We start from the raw sequence: 25,600 nt of genomic DNA, 5'->3' as shown, positions 1-25,600 counted from the left end.
ATTATCCTGAGCGTTTCATTAAAGCAGTGATCTCTGATTACTCACGCATGTTTTCCACACCGTCATTAACGAGTTTGACACTTTGCAACTCGCTTTCAAAACTAAATGAGCTGCTTCACTGCTTCTATGCACATGCACTGAAATAATGATTTAGACAACCTAATAAGCATAAAAATACACTGCACACACAAACAGTGAGCAAAATAGGATATTTTTAATTAGTTTTGGGTATTGATGTTTGGGTAACATTAGATTAGTTACTTCTAAACGTATATTAATCTTAGTTTATGCTAACATGTTCTAATACGTTATTCAAATTAAAAGTTGTATCTGATAATATTATTTAATGGACCTGAGCTAATATGAATTAACAGTTGTAGTTTTATTACAAAGATGAATAAATACTGTAACAAATGTATTGCTTATTGGCAGTTAATATACGTTAAAGTCCGCGTGAACCGGAAGTTGCAAACGACTTTTCTCCAGTGTTGTGACGTATTTCCCAGTGAAACGGAATATTGAACAGAGGGCAGGGTTTTACTCTAGCGCTCCTCCTCTCCATCTCTCGCTCATAACAGACTAACGGTTTGAGGGGAGTGGTTAAGCGTTTCCCAACCCAAGTCCTCAAACCTACGTCATCAGGGAAGGTCCTCCAATGCAGAGGGGAGGGGCATTTTCAGATTTTGATTAAAGATTACGAAGCCAAAATTTTTTTTTGTGTGGATTGACTTGCATGGATGAATTGTTCACCACAAAACGATCAATTTAGGCAAACAAAGTAAATATGGTCAATTTTGATTTCATGTGGACTTTAATGCATTTACTCAAGTGTTATGTTTGTTTTGAAGGCCATGCCAGCTTCCTTGGCTATTTTTACGGCAAAAACTATATGCAAGTTATTAAAATTTAAAATAGAAACTAAAGATATTTAAGACCATTTCTCTGAAAAATTGCAAAACTAAATTTGGATTAACTTGATTAAAACCCTTATAATGGCGGCAATATAAATGAACGTGCATTCATGATGAAACTCTCAAAGGACCCTTTTTTTAAAAACCTGATGATGTCTTAGGGTACGTTTACTCGACAACGATATGCTTAAAACGGAGAAGTTTTTCCTTTGAGTTTCCCACGTACAGGCGACACCATTGTCAAAACGATCCCCATTCACACGGATCCGCGAAAACGAATAAAAACGCTGTATTCTGCTGCCAGGACAGTAGATGGCGATGAAACACTATAGACTGAACACGTAATACGCATGTGCATGACGTCATTGTCTTCAGAGATTCGCATTTTTGTCGTTTACATGGAGACCGTTTTCAAAAACTTGCACTTTGAAACCAGTTTTCAAAACTTTGCGTTTTCAGGCACCCAAAACGCTGTTGTTGTGTAAACGAATGCGTAAACGCATAAAAAGTTGTACGTTTTTAATTGAAAATGGTGTCGTGTAAACAGCCCCTTTAAATCATCATGTTTTCTTCTCTATATTGTTGAGACAAGTGAAGCCCATTTTTAGCGATTTCTTAGCACTTCCTTTCCTGACGCGCAGACTCAAACCGAGCAAAGCGTTACACGGACCACGTGAGCAACCCGTCTGTCTTCTAGTAGCTGTGGCAAGAGAAATCTGAATCATTCCCTTCCGAATCTTGCAGAGACGGAGAGTGTGAGTAGGAGGTGTCCATGAGCTGGAGCAGGAGAAACTTTTGCTAGGTATTCTGATTAATTATATTGTCATTTTGCCTCCACGTCCCCCCGATTGCCCGCAAGCTTCTCCTCCCATCCATACGGTAATCTCTCTACTGTGCGACAGAGAGTCGCGTGGTTATGACGCAATCGTTAGCCTACTTTTACAAAAACTGCTTCTACGGGGCCATAACATAAGCTACAAGGTAATGGAGCATTTTATACATTGTCGTGTTTCTTTAGAAATAAATAATGGACAAATGGAGTCTTCAAACGCCTCAGATGTAAAGTTATTCGCTGTCAAAGTGACGCCAAAATGAATGGGAGTCAATGGGATGCTAACTGCAGGTGAAGTTCTGCTACAAGATGGTGGCACGCGGCCGGCTTCAACTTCCGGTCGACTTCCTTCCCGCCTGGACGTCCCTATATCCAAGTGAAACGCTTCTGGAACAAGAACTTAGTTGGATGGTTCATGGTTGTGGTTTGCTATTGGCTGATCTCATGTGAGTGACAGGTTGCCCCGCCCACATCATCAGAGAAAAGATGTCGCTGCTTGATTAAAGATTACGAGGCACATCATTTTAAAACAATAATGATCTGCACCAATAAATCATTTATTATAAACGTTACAATATTACATAAGATAAGAATTGTCAGTTTTGATTTCATGGTGACTTTAACTAAGCTATAGCCGTTTGAACCTCCAAGTGTCAAACTTAGTCAATACGAGCAAAAGACGTGAATGTAAATGCTGTGAAAGACAGACTCGCGGAGTGAGTAGCCTACACAGATCAATGAAGAAGCTAAAGCAGAAGCACTGGCTTACGGCCAATTATGACAAAATTGCTTAAATATAACCACACGCACATATCTAAATGTAGGAGCAGGAGATCGGACTTCACTACGGGACGACGGGATCACAGTGTCACAGCTGAAGAACACCGGATACTCGATCAACACTTCCACAGCATCTGTTTGGTGTCCGGAAAACATTAATGCACATTTAAATTGACAAATAGTGGAGTTTGTTTTTTCAGTTTAAGTATTGCTAGCATGTTCTGAATGCCTAATCTGTTTGCTATAGTGCAAAACGTTTATGACTGCGCTACAGTGAAACCTTTTATTCATTAGGTGTAACAATATATCGTGTCACAATATATCGCAATACAAAAATGCATCAATATGTATCGTGGGTGGTGACAATATGTATTGTGTATAATTCACCCAAAATTTAAATTTCTGTGTGAGGAAAAAATTTAAGTTTTCAAATTCGAGTTTTAGTGTCAGTACTACATTAAACTACTATGTTGAATATAATGTATAATAATGCAATGAGGGAATATTTCTGGGTCCTGATAATGCCAAATATCTGATGTTACCAGTAAAAAGTGGCCGACATTATACGTTATTTTAAATATATCTAGTCAGTGACAGAGATCAAGCATATTCATCTAAAATAATTCAGTATTTTCAGCTTCAGAATCATGAATATTGTTATTCTGGTGTCTCTATTGTTCTTTGGGTTTCAGCACCAAGTCCATCCTATTCATTTACACACACAATGTAATATCAAATTTAGGATTTTAATCAACAGTACATTTTTTGTTAACCTTTTATCATATGTCTTGGAGTATCGCATTAATATCGCATCGTGAGTTCAGTATCGTGATATGTATCGAATCGTGACACGAGGGCATCGTTACACCCCTAGAATTAAATGCAGTGTGTTCATAAAGAGCATCACGATAAACCCACTGATGGAATGAGCATAAAAACATCATGCCTGCATTATGAAAACACTCAACAGAAGGTTAAAAGCAAACACGCTTTATAGACCAAGTTCTGAATATTCACCTTCAGTGAAAGCATGCCGTGTCTTGCCTTTCAGGATTTGGATGTTGAATTTAAGGGTTTGGCCCTTCATGCATTATATGACAGATTTCTTTAGGAAATAATAATGACAACCAATGCTTTTACCTTCACAATACACTCCACTAACACTGTCTGAATGCACAAGACAAGAAAACACCAGGGGAAAAAATGATGTTGTGTTTAAAAAAAAAAAAACTGGTTCTTACTCAGTATTTTACTTACATAAACGCATCTTGATTTAAGAATGTTTATCAGTCCTGGAAAACAAGACAAAAACACTAAGAACATCATGCAGTGACTATATATATATTAAAAAAAAATAAAAAGAGAATAAATTGAATATGAGGGCATAAGAACGGCATGTATACTCATTTTAAAAAATGGTTTAATAAGCATTACTTCTCCAACATCCACGTCTTCATGTCTCACTCCTCTAATTGAAATGTACATGTGCATGGATGTGCTTTCAGACTCAGGATGTTTAGAGAGCTTCACTTATAATGCCAGCAAGCTTTAATTCAATTCAGTTTCTTTTTCCAATTCAATTTGTTTGTATAGTGCTCTTCACAATGCGAATTGTTCCGACCAGCTTGACAATGAATAGAGCCTCACAAACTCCCTCAGGGAAGCCAGAGATGACAGTGGCAAGAAAGACCATGAGTCTTTGGGAAGGAATCTTGGGAGGGACGAAGGCTCAGCTGGGAAGCCCTCCTCCTCCTCCTCACACATATCTGCGCTCACTGATTTAATATTTTGCATTGCTTTTTAGTGATTATTCTGTGTCTTGTTCTAAGTCTGTGCAATGCATGTCGGCATCAATCTATTACATTTGCATTTTATAACATATTCATACATATAGGCATTCCTCTGCAAAACTAGTGTTCAAGCAGTTATAGGTTCTTAAGATCCTGAGAAAGAAATTCAGTTTTAGGATAAATCACTTTGTTGTACTTCTCATTTGTAAGTCACTTCTGCCTTTGCACCCAAAAAAAAAAAAAAAAAAACTTTAAATGATAGATATTTCGGATAGGGTTAGGTTTAGACGATCTCATTTTTCAGACTGAATTCAGAGCTTGATTTATAATGACAGACGGGTTTTTAACGTCTAAACAAACTGCTGTCACTGATCCTTTGATTTAGTAAAGATGGTTTTAATAAAGACTGTATGACGTAGCTTAACACAACATGAAACGCAACAAACCTCCCTTACAAAACACATGCTTTCTAGCAGACATTGCAAGAGACTTCAAAGAATACCAGGGTAATATTAGGGTAGGGTAATATTGAAAGATACATATTTATGATGCTTTACTCTAAATAGCCCCTGTTTTATTAGACTATTTCAAGCTTTTGGATAAGTAATATAGTCATAGATACTGTGCAATGACAGCCCAGAGATTTTAGAGTAATGAGGATTTTAGGTTACACTAATAACTGTAAATGATGCATAATTACATGTAACTAACCCTAAACCAAACCCTAATCCTACCCTAAAGTAAGTACATGCACTTTATTATTTTTACTCAATACAAGACACAATATAAAGAGTTATCCTTGATTTTAAGGTGTCTTTGTTACAGTGTAATTATACATTTACGTACTGAGTAATTATAATTAACTGCATGCACTTACTATAGGGTTAGGGTTTGGTTGAGGGTTAGCTGCATGTAATTATGCATAATTTACTGTTATTACTATGGTAACTACATGTAACGTGTAACAGTGGCACTGTAAAATAAATTCAATTCTCTCATTTATTTTAAAAGTTGCTCATTTTCGACACAAACTCTTAATGCTTTCATACTACTGTATTACAGCGTTATTAGTGTGTACTGAAGCGGTGATGGATGGATCTGTGCCGCTGCTGTTCTGGAGTTGAAAAATGAGGGCGTGGCCAGGGAGTGACGTCAGTGCACTCGAACCCGTGAGCGTATTTAAACGCGCTCAGAGCTCAGTGTGCGCGTCAAACGCGTTTACAGGGACGCGCGTGTGGATCATGACTGCTGTGCGCTGACAGATACCACTTCTTCACTTTCCCCTGATCTGTGTGGATATTAACAAGCATTCACCTGGATTTCATCACCTGTGCGGTGCGTTTCGGAGGCAGAATGCGGCGCGTTTTAACAGACGCGGGAAACTATTCCAGTTAGTTGGGATCCTCATCCCGATGTCTTCATCTGACGCGCTGCTGCTGCTGCTGGTGGTTTTCTCTCTTACAGACGCGGCGCGCGGCAGCATCACAGTCTCGCGCGTCGCGTTGCGTTGCGCACAGTGAGTTGAGCGGCGCGCGCGTCAGTTTGAGGACACTGGAGATCTGGACACTTCAGCGCGCGCTTCGTTTGGATCTAGTGGATAACATGTTGTGAATGGACCTGGAATCGTGATATTTTGAGGATAGCTCACGGATTTTATCTTTTGGATCTTTAAATGTTTCCCGGTTTGCTCTGAGAATTTGGCTTTTCTGAAGCTCTGGTCTGCATGGACCCCATTTAAGGTGAGTTTATATCATTATCTCTGCAGATGGCCACAAATAGGTTTTACTTATTCATTTTTACAGTAAATAATCCGTACACTTTTGTTCTTATGGCAGTATAGATGGGTTTTTATTTGATTTTTTTAAATTAAAAATAATAATTATGTTTCATTATAGGTTCTTTATATTCCGGGTTTTATGAAGCACATAAAGAACCTAAAAAGGGTCTCCTGATGTCTATAGTCTTTAAACCCCAATTTAAAACGTCTATATTTTATTTTTCAAGAGTGCACTGTAAAACGTGCAGTATATAGTGGAATATCATAAATAATATATAACTTTTTAACTTCAATAAAACAATTAAAATCCACAGTAAATAATATGGAGACATCTTTGAGAGTTTGTTTACACTGGGGTCTAAAAATGAGCAATGCATTTTAATAGACTAATTTTAGCAGTTAAAATACTTGAAACTAAACAATTTGTGGTGGTTGTGATTGTATATGATGCATTAAATATCTAAACCACCTCATTTTATTGCATATAAAATATTAAAAAGCTTAAAAATAATATAATGGTTAAATAGAAACAGCAGGTTTTAATGATCAGCAAACGGAGTTATTTAGAGTAACTGCTATAAAGGTCACAGTAAACACACATCATTGAAACTGGTAGATTTTATGTGGATTTTCACCAACAGGGATTTCGGGATCCGGAATGGGGAAAAACTCTGGCAGAAAACACACATTTTTTCAGCTCTGTTATATTGACAGAAATCTGTTTGGCATTAACTGGGCTCCAGCTATACAGAACACATTTCACAGAGGGCCTTCATCACAATATTTAATTCTTGCACTTTTCACAATGTCCTTCTCTTATCGCAACTGTTTCCCTCTGGGACAATTTTCAGTAGCTCCATATCTATCAAATTAACACGTGCAAAATCTCTTTTGCACGCACCGTTCTGTCAGCCGTGTGTGTGTTCTTGTGCAGATACTCATGCGTTTACCTTTGCACCGTTGCAGCTTCCCTCAAAGGAACTGAGTCTAAAATGAAGTTATGGGACATTCTAGCCACGTGTTTGTTGCTCCTGAGCTCCGTTTCCACACGTCCCGTCTTCCACAGACTGCATTCATCCAAAAGAGCCATCGTCCACAGTGAGATCCCGGCTCTGGACCCCGTCATCGACTCCCAACCTGAAACCAACAACCAAAAACAAGCCTCCATGGAGGAACAATGTAAGTCAGCATGCATGCATCCGCTTGTTGCCCGAATCATTTGTCATCACACATGCACATGCACACAGTGTTCATTTGTTGCAGCTCAAATGCATTGGAGAATTTCTGCGAGCTGTTTTCAATTACTTACATAGTTGCATGTTGAGCAACACAGCAGATACAGATGCACAACTGTGACGATCCACTGGTCAAGAGCATGTTAAATGTGGCTGGACTGAAACATCCAGCACTGGTTAACCACATGTTTTACGTAACAAACCGTGGCCTTACAACACAGAGGTCGAGCTTTTAAAGTCGCTTTGTTTTATTTATACACGTATAATCTGACGTTGAAGCGCTCGAGTTGAACAAGACATTCCTCCGCGCGGACTGTTTACATTAAACGCCGAGTTTTCCAGTGGAGCTGAAGCTTTTCTCATGTTTTCCTCAGTAAGGTGCTGCCGTGAACACTAACAGATCCTGACGTGACGGGAAAGGCATCCGCGACTCCGCATTCACTGTGCTGATGCACATTTCAGCAGCTGTTCCAGATGTTTAAGAGCGGCCTCGTCTTTTACACACAGTAGTCTTGACATGACGCGTCGTCGGCCACATGCATCATCGTGCATCGTGGGAACTTTAGAAATGAGAGAATTAACGAGTGGAACGCAGCGTGTGGAGCGGTTTGCATTGGACTTTGCAAAATATGCATGAATTTATTTCGAAAACTCTCCCTTGCATAATGTGAGGCGTGCTGAAACTACAGCGGACAACAGCCGATGGGAGCTGCAGAAAACAAACACATGTTGAAGCACTCAGTGGCTTTTGTCTTGGGGATTCAGTTCTTACATGCATCATGTAGTTATGTAGTGAAGTGCAGTCCGGCAGCCGCTGGAAACAGTGAATCGGTGGAGACTGATTCTGCTCTGCTAAAGGGAGACTCAGAGTTCGTTCAATGCACGATGTGTTCTGCTGAAAATGCACGTTCACATTCAGTTCACATTTATTTGTATAGCGCTTTTCACGTCGTTTCAAAGCAGCTTTACAGATCCTGCACGAGTCCACAGCTGCATGTATTTTATTGCATGCAAAATATAGAAAATGAGTTGGATGCACAAAACGGTACACTTTTAAAACTAAAGGTTCTTTATTGGCATCTGTGGTTTCATGAAGAACATGCAAAAAAAGTTCTTTATAGTGAAAAAGCTTTGGTAACACTACTTGTATTTTTAATGCATTAATTACGCCTAGTAACGCACCTTATTTTGCATTGCATGATCTCATTAATAATCGTAACCTCAGCTATAATACTTATCTATTCACTAATCACACCTTTAGAAAGTATAATGCATTAAAACACATGACAAACAACCAGTTTTAGATGCATCTGCAAATATTATAATGCATTTTAACTTTGGTTACAATTATGAAAAGATATAATGCATTAGGATGTACATATATAATACATACATAAAGGCTTTAAAGTAAAGTTTTACCAAAGGTTCTTAAGATGATTAAAATGTTCCTTGAAAAATGTATCACTGAGAGGTTCTTTAGGGAACCAGAAATGGAATCGCTGAAAAAAGTGTGTGACATATTGAACAGAATGTACATTTAACATAGCATTATTTTGCATAAAATAAAATACGGCATCCATCTGAACTAAGACGCATGCTTGAAGAAAACACACTGGCTGAGTCTCAGAACAGACTGAGTTTAGATGTGTGTGTTGTCAGTAGCAGCACAGCGTCGACACACAGCCAGTGTTCGACACCTCGTATCATGCCTGAACATCTCAGCCGAACTGAATCCCCATCGCATCTGAATCATCTCAGTCCGCGGAGTGTACAGGGAAACAGATGTTCCTGCATGTTAGATGCTGCAGCTGATCTGCATGAGAATCACAGAGAGAGGCGTTGAAAGTGTTCTGTCAGATTACAGATTACAGGAGTGATTATGTACAAGTTGCATGTGTGCATCATGCTGTATTTCTCACAGCTGTCTGTGAATAAACGTCTTCATCGAGCTCTTCACATCCTTCGCTTCTCTTGCGAAACGCCTACGCTTTTGCCCGTCTTGCACTGGCTTGGACGAATTTACGGTAACAGTTTTTAGTTACTGTAATTTAAAAATGCATTATTCATATGAAAGTATAACTGAAAAATGTATTATTTTATTCCCATTTGTAATATTTTCAGAATATACGTATTATAAGCTCACGTTCCACCGGGTCAAAACTGTCCGGGTAATATGAAAGGTGTATACAGTTTTTTAACAGAGGAGGGTTAATTAAATCATACAGCTTCTCTTGAAGATGATTGAATTGTAATTTTAAAAATGCATTAATCATATGTCTGATATTATGATGCTAAATGAGAAATTTTCAGCTGGTCATGTGATCTCAACATGGCGACCCACTCCATGTAGAATCTGCTTTTAGTATCTTCTTCTCATTGAGTGGACATCATTGAAACATTTTAAGTGAAATAATTTGGGAAAAATGAAGAAAATTAGGAAAGAATTGTCCGCGAGCGAGATTATCAGCATGAATCCGGCATCAGTTGCAGATCTTTTCTGAGAACTGTGACACGGTCTGTTGGGTTGAATGGAGAGCGAGTGAACTTTGAGTTTGGACTGTAATGAAATCATGGTGTATTACACATGATCAAACGAGCGCTCGCTTTTGTTTAAGACGCATGTTTCCAGTTTGCGGTTGAGCAGATGTTTTCTGCTGTACCTCAATGTCATCATCTATAAGATTTTCCATGGCAGTCGTGAGATGAAAACACGGGCCGGTGACGGGCGGGATCCCGAGACTCATCCGCCGTTATTTAGGACGCCCGATAGGGACAAATAAACAATATCATACCGTATATACAGTCTGAGAGAACGCTGAGCATCTGCAGACCACTGGCTCAGTTATAAACACTAAAATGTAAAGCAGAAATATTTCTGTACTTCATCTAGGTCACTATAAACCAGGGTTATTTTACTAGCATTAATATGGTATTTATTCAATTTTTCATTTTAATTTTAGCTTGTTTACGTACATTTTTGTGTGTTTTTATTGTTTGTTTGTTTTTTTAATATATGTCTGTTTAGTTTTATAATTTTGTAGATCAGAATCTCATTTCAACCTGAAATAAATAGAAAATGCACTTTTTCCAAGGTCATAGGAATTTTATAGTAAAATTCATAGTGTTTATTTAGCATCATTAATATGGCATTTAATAATATTCTGAATTAGTTTTTTTTTTTTTTTTACTTTTAACTTTGTTTTGTTTTTTAATTCTTATCAGTGTTCTTAAGTATCACTTATATGGCATTTATTATTATTATTTTGACATTCATTTTAATTTTAGTTTAAGTTTTAATAATTTTGCTGTGTTCTCTCATCGGTTTTATTCGGGGTTTTATTTGTCTTTAGTTTTATTATTTTATATTTCAGTAATTTCAGTACTCCAACTTAAACTAAACAAAAATTATAAATTATAAAATAATATAAAAAAAAACAGAATTTTTTTTATACTATTTATTTCAGTGAACATTCACTTTAATTCAATTAACAAATGTTTTAAATAGTTTTAGTGAACAACAACAAAATGATTCATATTACATTTTCAAATAATGGGCCCTATTTTAACGATCTGAAACGCAAGTATCAAACGCGAAACGCAAGTAACTTTGTGGGCGGGTCTCGGGCGCTGTTGCTATTACACCGGCGGGATAAATGACTCTTGCGCCCGACGCTAATCTAAAATGGGTTGGTCTGAAGTAGCTTCATTATTCATAGGTGTGGTTTGGGCGTAACGTGAAATAAACCAATCAGAGCGTCTTCTCACATTCCCTTTAAGAGCAGGCGCGTTTGTTCCATGGCGGATCGCTATTATAACGGCGGATTTGCCAGGAGCGGTTCACAGCCGAGGAGACCGACGTTCTCGTCAGGGCCGTAAAACACAGAGAAGTGACATTAGGGATGGAGAAACACACCCAAATTAGCTTCGGTTAAACAGGCGTATAATAAACTGTGTAAATGTGTAAGCTAGATTTATGCCTATTTTTTCACATCTTCATGGACTCCACAATGATTTCCCTCGTGTGGAATATTTTTCCTTGTAATTATGTATGGTTTGCAAAAATGATAACTGCTGCGTCTGTGTAGATGAGAGAAGCAAAGTGTGTGTGTGTTGTGCACACGGTACATTATGGCCAAGCATGCGCCCTTAAAATAGCATCTGAATAACGCGCCACTGACTTTAGACTCGGTTTCTCCTGGTCTGTGGCGGAACTGTTTTCTGAAACTGCAAAATAGCACCAGGGAACGTTTGCGCCGGAACACGCCTCCTCTTTTCGCTGAACCGCCCCCGGGAGCGCAAGTTCATTCCCTAATTTACCGACGTGCGTCTGTGGAGGGAAAAGTCCGCTGTGCGTCGGGTGCAAAATAGGAATGAAACATGCGTCAGTGTACAAAGTCAGTTGCGCTGGGTGCAAGATAAGGCCTGATGACTTTCTCATATTGTGATGTAAAAGCATTATTTTAAATTACATATCGAGGAACAATGAGGAATATCACAAATGCACACTGTCAGAATGCATAAATATGCATAATTAATTAACCAATCTTTCATTGTGTCTGTTGAAGATGCTGTAAACGGCCTTTACCCGGAGCAGTTCGAGAGCGTCATGGACTTCATCGAAGCGACTCTGGGCCGACTGCGCAGATCTCCTCACACAAACACCGAATCTCAGCCGAAGCGGGACCGAGGCCGGCAGAGAGGAGCAGCAAACACAGAGAGGTCGGGACGGGGTCGCGGAGACAGAAAGAGGGGTCGCGGGCGAAAGGAAAGCCGAGACGACAGGGTCAAAGGTCAAGGGCGAGGCTGCCTCCTGAAGGAGATCCACCTGAACGTCACAGACCTGGGCTTGGGTTACGCGACCAAAGAAGAGCTGATCTTCCGTTACTGCAGCGGCCCGTGTTACGACGCCGAGACCAACTACGACAAGATCCTGAACAACCTCACACACAACCGCAAGCTGGACAAGGACACGCCTTCGCGAACCTGCTGTCGGCCAATCGCGTTCGACGACGACATCTCCTTCCTGGACGACAGCTTGGAATATCACACACTTAAAAAGCACTCCGCTAAAAAGTGTGCGTGCGTTTGAGCGACGCCCCCAAAACGCTTCGGACTGGGACTCTCGCGGAATGAGATATTCAGTATTCACTCTGTTACCGAACCACAAGATGAGCGTTTATACAGTAACAAGCGTCGTTTGGTGGAATAAGGAGCGCGCGCGCGTGTGTGTGTGTGTGTGTCTCATCAGTGGATTATCAGACGACACAACAACAGACTCCACATCTTTAATATCCAGAAAGCTATCTATATATATATATATAGTATATATGAAAATGTATTTATTGAGATTTAATTAAGTTATTGTTATTTATTGCAATCCATTGTATTAGAGTGTTTGTTTCTCTTATTTATTTAAGGAGGGTTTTTTTTTTGTTCTCTTTCTTGGATGGTGCCAAATTTGAGCATGTGTGTTTAAAGGAGTCGTTTACAGTTTGTCGTTTATTTAAACTCATGTCGTTCCAAAACCATCCGTGCAACACGAAACCAGACGTTACGGTGCTGTTACATTAGCGAAATATACTTATAAAATACTATTATATATAAGTGCTGTCAAATCGATTAATCACATCTAACATAAAAGTTTGTATATACAGTATGTGTGTGTATACATGTATAAAAACTTTTATGTTAGATGTGATTAATCATGATTAATCGATTTGACAGCACTTAATATTCATATATATATATACACACATGTATTTGTGCTGTCAAATCAATTAATCGCAAACATAAAAGTTTGTATTTACTGTATGTGTGAGTGACTATATATATATATATATATATATATATATATATATATATATATATATATATATACACACACAATATATTTATAAACTTTAACCACGATTAATCGATTTGACAGCACTAATATATATATATATATATTTTGTAGTATATAGATACTAGAAAAAAACTCGAAATATATATAAACACATTTTCTATTTTTTCTAGTATAAATATATTTTACACAAACACACACATATATATATATATGAAATGTTTTAACAAGCTAGTTAAAATATATATATATATATATATATATATATATATATATATATATATATATATATGAGAATGTATATATATATATATATATATATATATAGTATACTGTACACTGTAACAAATTGCTGTAAAATTTATGACAACTTACTGCCAATTTTGGTTGCCAGTAAGCCTGTACATTTTACAAGAGTACTGTAAATCATAAACTACAATTATACTGTACAATTATACAGCACACCTGTAAAAGCAGCAAATCAAGAGCAGCTGTGAATTTACAGTTCGTTAATGTAATCTTTACAGTATGTTACTGTTATTATGATTTTTTTAAATGTATATTTATATATTATTTGATTTAGCGCAGTGATGTATGAATTACATGAATTTACAGAAATCTGCATGAGGAAACAATATTACGGATCATATGGATTCACTAATACGAAATTCACTTATCAGTTGTTCATTTGAATGCAGATCTTAGGAGATTCTAGTTTGCATACGATGAAGGAGGATGATGATCCATACGGTTTCATTTAGCACAGTGAAAACAGTGAAAATAACTTTCAGCACATGATTATTCTGCATGAGGAACGGAGACAAATTTAAGACGTTATCTCATGCAGTCAGACTCATCAAGCCATGTTTGGTGAAAAATCACGATTGAAATATGACAATTATAAAAAAAAAAAAACAGACTGTCAATGAACAATAACTTGAATTTGTGTTTGTTCCTCACACAAAGCATCATGTGACTTGAAAAAAACTGATGTTATGACATACTTTAATGCACCGTTTTGTCATTGCGAATCCTCTTGTGCGTCAGATGGGTTTGGAACAACATGTGTTTGAGCAAATCTTTCCTCGAACGACTGAGTCCTTTAAAGAAAAGCAGATAATCACGTCCCATCCGTGACGTCCGGCCCGCTCGCTCTCCAAACTCTCTGCCGTCGTCTCCTACAACCAAACAGATAATAAGCAGGCAGAATTCCTTTAGAGGACCAACTATTCTTGTAGAAAATAAAAAGCCGATGTTGTTTTGCAGAAGCGATTTTATTTCTTGCCATCACTCAGTGGAGACATCATTCAAACAAAAGCTCACATTAGGGATTCGGTGGCAGTCGCTGGACCTCAATGGCTCGTCTCCAACGATCTCTGTAAAATACGGCGTGTTTAGCCTACATCCCGCTGGAATGAACCCAGCGCCAGAGACCGAGTCGAGTTTGATCCGAGTAAATAATGTTACGCGTGACCTCTTTAAACCCGCTGAGCGCTTGTCACGACTAGGGGTGTAACGATACTCTCATGTCACCATACTGAACTCACGATACCATATTATTGATATTGTAAAAATATGTATACAAATATGGTACAAATATTCCTCCATTGCATTATTATACATTTTATTCAACATTATATATAGCAGTTTAATGTAGTAGGCTACTGACACTAAAACTCTGAAAACTTGAATTTTTTCCTCACAGTCATTTTTATTTTGGGTGAACTACCACGATACATATTGTTGCATTATTGTATTGCGATATATTGTGACATGATATATTGTTACACCCCTAGTCGCTACCTAGCAAGCAATAGCCGTCATTTCAGCGTCTCGTTTAACTATAGTCTGGCTTCGAGTAACACACTTCTAGCCAAAATAACCTTGAATTTGGTTACATTCCCTAAATAACTTGCAGTCAACAGTAATTACAAGGTGTTTAGTTTAATTTCTTTAACATTTTCAGTGCTATTTGTAGCCCACTTACAGTCAAAACTGATTCACTGTAGTTCCATGAAATGCTTGATATCATCATGTTACCAATGTCAATAATATCTACAAGATATCAGTGTCATTTCATGGTCAATCTGTGGTCACGATTAAGCAATTAAACGGCTATTAGACGTCTTTTAAATGCACGGTTGCTTGCTGGGTAAGGTCTGACTGGCGTTTAATCTGTAAAAACGCTCCGTTTAAAACCAATTATGTCAAATCAGCTTTGTCTGCTCTATCCGACTTGAAATAAACTTCTCAACAGGATAATCGTAGAGCAGTCTGTGGCCCGGACTGTAAACACACATAGAAGCGGAGCAAACGCAGGCCTGAGAGACTCAGATAAACACGATCCTGTGTTTCTGTGCATTATAATGCCAGAATGATGCTGTAATCCGCTGCGTTTCCCCAACAAATCCAGCGTTCCTGAAGTCTATCTAGGCCAAGCCTCTGTTATCAGGATATATTTCATCAGCTGTTCCCCTTCATCATGATAAACCTGCGTTTGCGTCGCAGTCGTAACGTCTGCCGCTGACGGATGGTTTGCTCAGCGCACATGTAACTCACGTTCATGGATTCCTCGAAAGAAAGCGTTCAAGAGTTCAGACTTCTGCTGGAACTCGTTCCCGTCGCTCCTGCGACTCACAGTCTCGTCTTGTTTTTGTGTTACTGAACCAAAGCTCTCTACAGACTTTATTTTTGTACAATATTCATTTTATAACTTTTTACAAAATAAATCTCGTTTCTATCATGCTTTTGTGTGCGTTTATGAACATGTTTAACTGAAGCTTTCCTTTACAACAGCGGCTTCTCAGTTTATATAAATTGCACTCCAATAAAATGATTAAATTCTGAGCATAACTATGAAAATAAAAGTTATATATATAGGCTACACACAGTATACACACACACACATATATTTACATTCTGCGCATTACTGATATCTCAAATGCAAAAATATGTAATTATACATACATATATAAAAAAATTAAGTAGTTTTAAATCACTAGTTTTGCTAAGATTAAAACGTATATATATATCAGTCTGTCTATCTATCTATCTATCTATCTCTCATCATCAGTCTATCCATCCATCCGTCCATCCATCCATCCATCCATCCATCCATCCATCCATCTATCTATTGTCATCTATCTATCTATCTATCTATCTATCTATCTATCTATCTATCTATCTATCTATCTATCATCAGTCTGTCTATCTCTATCTATCTATCTATCTATCAATCAATCAATCATCAGTCTATCTCTATCTATCGTCATCAGTCTATCTATCTATCTATCTATCTATCATCAGTCTGTCTATCTCTATCTATCTATCGTCATCAGTCTATCAAATCAAATCAAGTATATTTGTATAGCGCTTTTCACAATACAGATTGTATCAAAGCAGCTTCACAGTATTAAATTAAAATAAAATAATACAACAAGGTTTGTTTCTAGTGGAATTTATTGATTGATAGAATAAAATTAAATATCCCCAAAATATCCCCAACTGAGCAAGCCAAAGGCAACAGTGGCAAGGAACCAAAAAAACTCCATCAAGTGACCTAATGGTGTCCTAAAACTCCATCAAGTGACCTAATGGTGTCCTAAAACTCCATCAGGTGACCCAATGGAGAAAAAAAAAACCTTGGGAGAACCCAGGCTCAGTCGGGGCCAGTTCTCCTCTGGCATTTATGAACTAGAGGCCGGATTGTAGTTTGAACTGTAAGATTAAAAATATTATATGAATGCCTGGCCGAAAAGATGCGTCTTTAATCTAGTTTTAAACTGGGAGAGCGAGTCCGAGCAACGAACAGTATCAGGAAGACTATTCCAGAGTTTCGGAGCCAAATGTGAAAATGCTCTCCCTCCTTTGGTGGATCTGGATATCCTAGGTATGACCAAAAGCCTCAAATTTATTGATCTTAAAGAGCGCGATGGATTATAGGGCGATAGAAGATCCGCTAAATAGACTGGAGCTAAGCCGTTTAGGGCTTTATAAGTCAGTAGCAATAACTTATAATTAATACGGAACTTTATAGGTAGCCAATGTAGTGATGATAAAATCGGTGTTATATGATCATATTTTCTTGATCTAGTAAGAACTCTAGCAGCTGCATTTTGGACTAACTGTAGATCTATCTATCTATCTATCATCAGTCTGTCTATCTTTACCTATCTATCGTCATCAGTCTATCTATCTATCTATCTATCTATCAATCATCAGTCTATGTATCTATCTATCTATCCATCCATCCATCCATCCATCATCGGTCTGTCTGTCTGTCTGTCTATCTCTATCTATAATAATAATGAAAATATATTTACAGTAGAAAGTCGTTCATACTCCAGAGATTTCAGATGATCAGTTGTCTGGGATGTCTCAGTGTTGCAGGAGTTGGTTTGGAGATTCGGGATCATCCCGCTCGGCTGAAACACATTCCTGAACTGCGGCCCAGGATTCTACGGTAAACACAAGCTGGTTGTAAAGCCGAGCGGAGCAGTAAATCTGGGCACTGTGTGGAAAGTTTCCATGACTGGAGGAGGTTAGTGAAGAAGTGCAGCAGGTCTCTGTCACTGATGGACCAGAAGAGCCTGAACACACACTCACACACACACACACACACACACACACACACACACTCGTCTGGATCTGCAGGAATATCCTAAACCTCTTCAGCTGATCAGAGGGGGGAATGGAGAATACCTGAAAAACACATGCAATATGATGCGGATGGATGGATGGATGGATGGATAGAACAATAGATAGAATGAAAGACAGACAGATCGATACATAGAACGATGGATGGACAGGCGGACAGGACAGATAGATACAGACAAGATAGATATAGATAGAATGATGAATGGATGGATGAATGGATGGACAGATAGATAGAACAACAGATTGATGGAATCTGTTACGAATATCTTTATCTATGTTACTCTATCTACGAATAGATAGAGATAGATAGAACGACAGACAGGATGGATGGATGGATAGATAGATGGATAGATGATGGATAGATAGATGGATGGATAGATGGTAGATGGATGGATGGATGGATGGATAGATGATGGATAGATAGATGGATGGATAGATGGTAGATGGATGGATGGATGGATAGATGGATAGATGATGGATAGATAGATAGATGGATAGATGGTAGATGGATGGATGGATGGATAGATGGTAGATGGATGGATGGATGGATGGATAGATGGTAGATAGATAGATGGATGATGGATAGATAGATGGGTAGATGGATGGATGGATGGATGGATGGATAGATAGATAGATGGGTAGATAGATAGATGGATGGATGGATGGATGGGTAGATAGGTAGGTAGGTAGGTAGATAGATAGATGGATGGATGGATGGATGGATGGATGGATGGATAGATAGATGGGTAGATAGATGGATGGATAGATGGGTAGATAGATGGATAGATAGATAGAGAGATAGATAGATGATTGATGGATGGATATATAGATAGATAGATGATAGATAGACAGAGACAGATGGATAGATGGATAGAGAGATGGATAGATAGATGGTAGATAGATGGATGGATGGGTGGATAGATGATGGATAGATAGATGGATGGATAGATAGATGGATAGATGGTAGATGGATGGATGGGTGGATAGATGATGGATAGATAGATGGATGGATAGATAGATGGGTAGATAGATGGATGGATAGATGGATGGATAGATGGGTAGATAGATGGATGGATAGATGGATGGATAGATGGGTAGATAGATGGATATATAGATGGATGGATAGATGGGTAGATAGATGGATAGATAGATAGATGGATAGAGAGATAGATAGATGATTGATGGATGGATATATAGATAGATAGATAGATAGATAGATAGATAGATAGATAGATGGATAGATAGATAGATGGATAGAGAGATAGATAGATGATTGATGGATGGATATATAGATAGATAGATAGATAGACAGAGACAGATGGATAGATGGATAGAGAGATAGATAGATAGATAGATAAAAAGATAGATAGATGGATAGAGAGATAGATGGATAGAGAGATAGATAGATAGATAAAAAGATAGATAGATAGATAGATGGACAGATGTGTAATCAGCAACTCTGATCTAGAGAACACATGTATCGCTCACACAGCATCAACTGATGAAAGTCCATATTCAGAGATCAGAAGCTCAGTGACGGAGAACACACACACACACACGATCCACACACACTCATCATTCCTCACACTAAACCAGGAGATGAGCACACGCTGACATCACCCGCTCCCACATTCCCACATTCCCGACTCAGAATAGGCCTGCGCGCCGGGGAAGCTGGGATACTTCACTCTTCATTACGGTTTCAGGGACTTTCATCGGATGATTTGCTTTCCAGGGTTTTGTGGTTCATCGCAGCTGCTCTCCGGCACAGATATCCCGAGGATTATTCCTGGGATACGCTTTGGTTATTATCCCGAACGCTGATGGGAATTGCACTGCAGAAACGGCGGGAAATCCCTCGACTCGTCCGTCCAGGATTAAAGCGGAGGAGAAGAGAAGTGCATTAGAGGCTCTGAGAGAGAGATAGAGTTTCAGGATCTTTAAACAGCAGAAAGCGTCCTGAAGGATTAGCCAGAGGACACACACATTCCTTTCGGTTGTAATGAGCACAGACACATAATCCACAGCGTTCCTCAATGGTGGCATCATCTGACCGATACACACTTATGCAACGCGGCTAAAAGTAGATGTTTACAGTCAGAGAAGCTCAATTATACACTTACTCACAGATACACACTCAGACTGCACTGTCAGCATTATTATTACGGCCAGTTACTGCTTATTTATCAGATTCTAGACTGAAAATATGATTCGCACAAAACCTGTAAAGAGCATTTCAACACTCCCAAATCAAATGATATATTATATACGTCTTATATCTTTTATAATTAATACGTTGTATGTATGTGTGTGTGTGAGTAAGTGTGTTTGTGTGTGTGTTTGTGAGTGTGTTTGAGTGAGTGTGTGTGTGTGAGTAAGTGTGTTTGTGTGTGTGTGTGTGAGTAAGTGTGTTTGTGTGTGTGTGTTTGTGTTGTGTGTGTTTGTGAGTGTGTTTGAGTGAGTGAGTGTTAGTGTGTGTGTGAGTAAATGTGTCTGTGTGAATGTGAGTGAGTGTGTGTGAGTGTGTGTGTGTGTGTGTGTGTGTGTGTGCGTGTGTGTATGTGAGTGAGTGAGTGTGTGTGTGTGTGTCTGAGTGTGTGTATATCATTTTTAGGGCAATTAATGTTTTTTGTATTGGCATTTTCTTTTCATCATCTTTGCATTTTATTTTAATAGTAAAGTATTAATTCATAACAAATTTACATACATTTTTGATAAATAGCTGAATTAAATTTAATATATCACGATTAATTATTCATTTTAATTTGAATAATACAAAATTACACACACACACACAAAAAAAGACAAATTAGTATGAAATATATTTTTTTTTAAATTACCAAAAAGCTAAAATGTCTAGACGAGGATTTGGAGAGAAAATGTTTAATTGTCATGAAAATATCTTAATGCTTAATGGTATATATATATATACACACACACATATACAATAATGCTTAATTGTCATAAAATCTTAATGCTTACTGGTGTGTGTATATAATTTTTAATTAATTAAAATTATTATATTAAATTATTAAATTATTTTTTTTTAAGATTTTGGAGTGGAATGAGATTCACCAACAAAAAATGTAAATGCTAATGAAAAAAAAAAATCAATTTAAAATCAAAAATTAGAAAGCGCAGTGAATCTGCATCTGGCGTCCGATAAACGGCAGAAACTCTTCTCTCAGACACAATGAGATCCTGAAGAGCTTTAATAAACCGAGTATCTAAAGATTTCTTTCAAATAAATATTTACGGAGCGCAGAGACTCGAGGAGTGTGAGATTCAGCAGACAGGAATGTGTTGATGGCGAGACATTCACACACACACACACACAAGTGATCTCACACAGCGATACGTGCGTCTCATTCAGGTCTGACCAGAAAAATAAGAAATATACAACAGTGTTTAGTAAAGGTTGAATGACTGTACTGTAAAACACACATTTTTGGTTTTCAACCCGTAATGGCAAATAAAAGAGTGTTTGTCGGCGTGAACGAGAACCACACTGTGTTTATTTAGAATCTAAAAGACAAAAATACAAGCAGAAAAGAAAGAAAAAAACAGTCAAAATAATAATTCGGACAACAATGAATCATCTGTGCGATCACTTAAAAATAACGCTGGTCAAAAATACATATTTCTGCTGAAATACAGACGGAAAATGCCATTTTCCACACAAGCTTTGGGAAGTTTGTGGGGGAATCTTCCAGAATCTCGTCAGATCTTGCGTTTCTTCCATTCTGGCTGATCTTTGTCTCCCTCCTCTTCCTCCTCCTCTTCCTCAGCAAACATCGGCTCTGGTTGAGTTCTGTGCAGGGAACACACACACACACACACATCATGAGACGGGTTCAGAGTCACACACACAGTGTTTATATGAGAACAGAAGGCATGATGTGCTTGACTGTAGCTGTGGCCCAGTGATAGAGAGACACACGCTTACAGCCAGAGAGAGCGAGAGAGAGAGAGAGAGAGAGAGAGAGAGAGACACACTTACAGCCAGAGAGCGAGCGAGCGAGAGAGAGAGAGAGAGAGAGAGAGAGAGAGAGAGAGAGACACACACTTACAGCCAGAGAGAGAGCGAGAGAGAGAGAGAGAGAGAGAGAGAGAGAGAGAGAGAGAGAGATATTAATCTAGTTCCCTACTTTCATACGTCCAGAGCGCAGATTACAACACAACATCTGCTCTGTGTGTGTGAGAGTTTGTGCTTGTATATATGGTTTGTGAATGCGTGAGTGAGTGAGTGTGTGTGTGTGTCTGTGTGAGTGAGAGTGTGTGTGTGTGAATGCGTGAATGAGTGTGTGCTTTTATATATAGTTTGTGTGTGTGAGTGTGTTTGAGTGAGTGAGTGAGTGTGTGTGAGTGAGTGAGTGAGTGAGTGAGTGAGTGAGTGAGTGAGTGTGTGTGAGTGTGAGTTTGAGTGTGTGTGCAGGTGAATGAGTGAGGGAGTGTGTGTGTGTGTGTGCGTGTGAGTGAGTGTGCGAGAATGTGTGTGTGTGTGAGAGTGAGTGTGTGTTGGTGAGTGAGTGAGTGTGTGTGTGTGTGTGTGTGTGTGTTTGTGTGAGTTTGAGTGTGAGTGAGTGTGAGTTTGAGTGTGTGTGCGGGTGAATGAGTGAGGGAGTGTGTGTGTGTGTGTGTGTGAGTGTGTTTGAGTGAGTGAGTCAGTCAGTGAGTGTGAGTGAGTGAGTGAGTGAGTGAGTGTGTGTGTGAGAGTGTGAGTGAGTGTGAGTTTGAGTGTGTGTGCGGGTGAATGAGTGAGGGAGTGTGTGTGTGCGTGTGAGTGAGTGTGCGAGAATGTGTGTGTGTGTGTGTGAGAGTGAGTGTGTGTTGGTGAGTGAGTGTGTGTTGGTGAGTGAGTGAGTGTGTGTGTGTGTGTGTGTGTGTGTTTGTGTGAGTGTGAGTTTGAGTGTGAGTGAGTGTGAGTTTGAGTGTGTGTGCGGGTGAATGAGTGAGGGAGTGTGTGTGTGTGAGTGTGTTTGAGTGAGTGAGTCAGTCAGTGAGTGTGAGTGAGTGAGTGAGTGAGTGAGAGTGTGAGTGAGTGTGAGTTTGAGTGTGTGTGCGGGTGAATGAGTGAGGGAGTGTGTGTGTGTGCGTGTGAGTGAGTGTGCGAGAATGTGTGTGTGTGTGTGAGAGTGAGTGTGTGTTGGTGAGTGAGTGTGAGTTTGAGTGTGTGTGCGCGTACATGAGTGAGTGTGTGTGCGTGTGTGCATATGTGTGTGTGTGTATGTGTGAGTGTGTGTGAGAATGTTTGTGTGAGAGTGTGTGTGTGTGTGTGTGTGTGTGTTCTGACACCTGAACACAGCTATTAAAGCATCATGACAGATTCTCTACGAGAGTAACAGGATCATTAGTTCTTTGTGTTGATCAGCGTCAGCGTGTGATTAGACACTAATGATGAAGATACAGTTACACACACACACACACACACACGATCTGACTAACACAACTTCTGTTCTGAATAAAGCTTTACAAATGTCTAGAGGTTCAATTTACGAAGGTATTGAGTATTTTGTTTGTAAATAATTTTGAGAATGCTTGTTTCTCTATATGAACTATAATTAATGAATAATAACTGTAATAATACTTATACTGAAACTAACTGAACTATGGAAGCTGGTTTCTGCCACACAATAAAAAAACACTAAAGGTAATTGCAACGTTTCATCTCACAAATGTGAGAAAAACTCTTTTTTTTGCAAGATAAAAATGGGCAATTTTGAGAAAAGTTGCAATTGAGAGAAAAAAAGTTCAAAAGAGTCACAATTACCTTAATTTTTATTAATCTTTAATTTTTATTCAGTGGCAGAAACCAGCTTCCATAGTTAACACAATTAACAAAAAAATTAGCAATTAACAATCCAATGCTGAAACTAAGAAAACCTAAAGTTTTTTTTTAAAACACACATAAACCTGGAAAACCTTCATGGAGTCGCTCCTCCCAGTGTGATCTGGCGTTCTTTAGATCTTATTTTAGAATTTTGTAAAAACAAAACAAAAAAACACGTATAAAACCCAGGATGTAGTTCATCACTGGAGTATGAAGGAAATCATAACAAAGAAATTGCATTTTTGGCAACGACTGTGGATGTTTTATCCGATGATAATCCGTACAGTCCAGAGAAGCCAAAAGCCACAAGATAAGGAATGATTTAAAGTTTAAAACTTGATTTGGGTGATTTTGTCTTTTTCTACCAATAAACATGAAACAAAAACAGAAATTAAATAAATAATAAACATATATTCTATACATTTATTTATATAATAATTAAATACAATAATTTATATCTATATATATATATATATATATATACAGTGAGGAAAATAAGTATTTGAACACCCTGCTATTTTGCAAGTTCTCCCACTTAGAAATCATGGAGGGGTCTGAAATTGTCATCGTAGGTGCATGTCCACTGTGAGAGACATAATCTAAAAATCTCAATGTATGATTTTTGAACTATTTATTTGTATGATACAGCTGCAAATAAGTATTTGAACACCTGAGAAAATCAATGTTAATATTTGGTACAGTAGCCTTTGTTTGCAATTCCAGAGGTCAAACGTTTCCTGTAGTTTTTCACCAGGTTTGCACACACTGCAGGAGGGATTTTGGCCCACTCCTCCACACAGATCTTCTCTAGATCAGTCAGGTTTCTGGGCTGTCGCTGAGAAACACGGAGTTTGAGCTCCCTCCAAAGATTCTCTATTGGGTTTAGGTCTGGAGACTGGCTAGGCCACGCCAGAACCTTGATATGCTTCTTACAGAGCCACTCCTTGGTTATCCTGGCTGTGTGCTTCGGGTCACTGTCATGTTGGAAGACCCAGCCTCGACCCATCTTCAATGCTCTAACTGAGGGAAGGAGGTTGTTCCCCAAAATCTCGCAATACATGGCCCCGGTCATCCTCTCCTTAATACAGTGCAGTCGCCCTGTCCCATGTGCAGGAAAACACCCCCAAAGCATGATGCTACCACCCCCATGCTTCACAGTAGGGATGGTGTTCTTGGGATGGTACTCATCATTCTTCTTCCTCCAAACACGTTTAGTGGAATTATGACCAAAAATTCTATTTTGGTCTCATCTGACCACATGACTTTCTCCCATGACTCCTCTGGATCATCCAAATGGTCATTGGCAAACTTAAGACGGGCCTTGACATGTGCTGGTTTAAGCAGGGGAACCTTCCGTGCCATGCATGATTTCAAACCATGACGTCTTAGTGTATTACCAACAGTAACCTTGGAAACGGTGGTCCCAGCTCTTTTCAGGTCATTGACCAGCTCCTCCCGTGTAGTTCTGGGCTGATTTCTCACCTTTCTTAGGATCATTGAGACCCCACGAGGTGAGATCTTGCATGGAGCCCCAGTCCGAGGGAGATTGACAGTCATGTTTAGCTTCTTCCATTTTCTAATGATTGCTCCAACAGTGGACCTTTTTTCACCAAGCTGCTTGGCAATTTCCTGGAGCCCTTTCCAGCCTTGTGGAGGTGTACAATTTTGTCTCTAGTGTCTTTGGACAGCTCTTTGGTCTTGGCCATGTTAGTAGTTGGATTCTTACTGATTGTATGGGGTGGACAGGTGTCTTTATGCAGCTAACGATCTCAAACAGGTGCATCTAATTTAGGATAATAAATGGAGTGGAGGTGGACATTTTAAAGGCAGACTAACAGGTCTTTGAGGGTCAGAATTCTAGCTGATAGACAGGTGTTCAAATACTTATTTGCAGCTGTATCATACAAATAAATAGTTAAAAAATCATATATTGTGATTTCTGGATTT

General features: G+C 38.7%; 2 protein-coding genes across 2 annotated transcripts in view; one reads left to right on the top strand and one right to left on the bottom strand.

Moving 5' to 3' along the window:
- Nucleotides 1–5,611: 5,611 nt before the first annotated feature.
- On the top strand, nt 5,612–13,053 carry gdnfa (glial cell derived neurotrophic factor a). Its single transcript, XM_084105117.1, has 3 exons — nt 5,612–6,052; nt 7,057–7,269; nt 11,891–13,053. The coding sequence occupies exons 2-3, from the start codon at nt 7,083–7,085 to the stop codon at nt 12,412–12,414; spliced, it is 711 nt and encodes a 236-aa protein (XP_083961243.1). The 5' UTR covers nt 5,612–6,052; nt 7,057–7,082; the 3' UTR covers nt 12,415–13,053.
- An 8,263-nt stretch (nt 13,054–21,316) lies between these two features.
- Nucleotides 21,317–25,600, bottom strand: part of wdr70 (WD repeat domain 70) — a 91,271-nt gene continuing 86,987 nt past the window's right edge. The window contains exon 18 of the mRNA XM_084103925.1: nt 21,317–21,634. Coding sequence (XP_083960051.1) covers nt 21,544–21,634 — 91 coding nt within the window. The 3' untranslated portion in view covers nt 21,317–21,543. The remainder of the gene's footprint in view (nt 21,635–25,600) is intronic.

Source organism: Abramis brama (assembly GCF_963993115.1).
Source record: "Abramis brama genome assembly, chromosome: 25".
Lineage (NCBI taxonomy): Eukaryota > Metazoa > Chordata > Actinopteri > Cypriniformes > Leuciscidae > Abramis > Abramis brama.
Note: the sequence above shows the minus strand (reverse complement) of the source record. Positions and strands in the feature narration are given on the sequence as shown.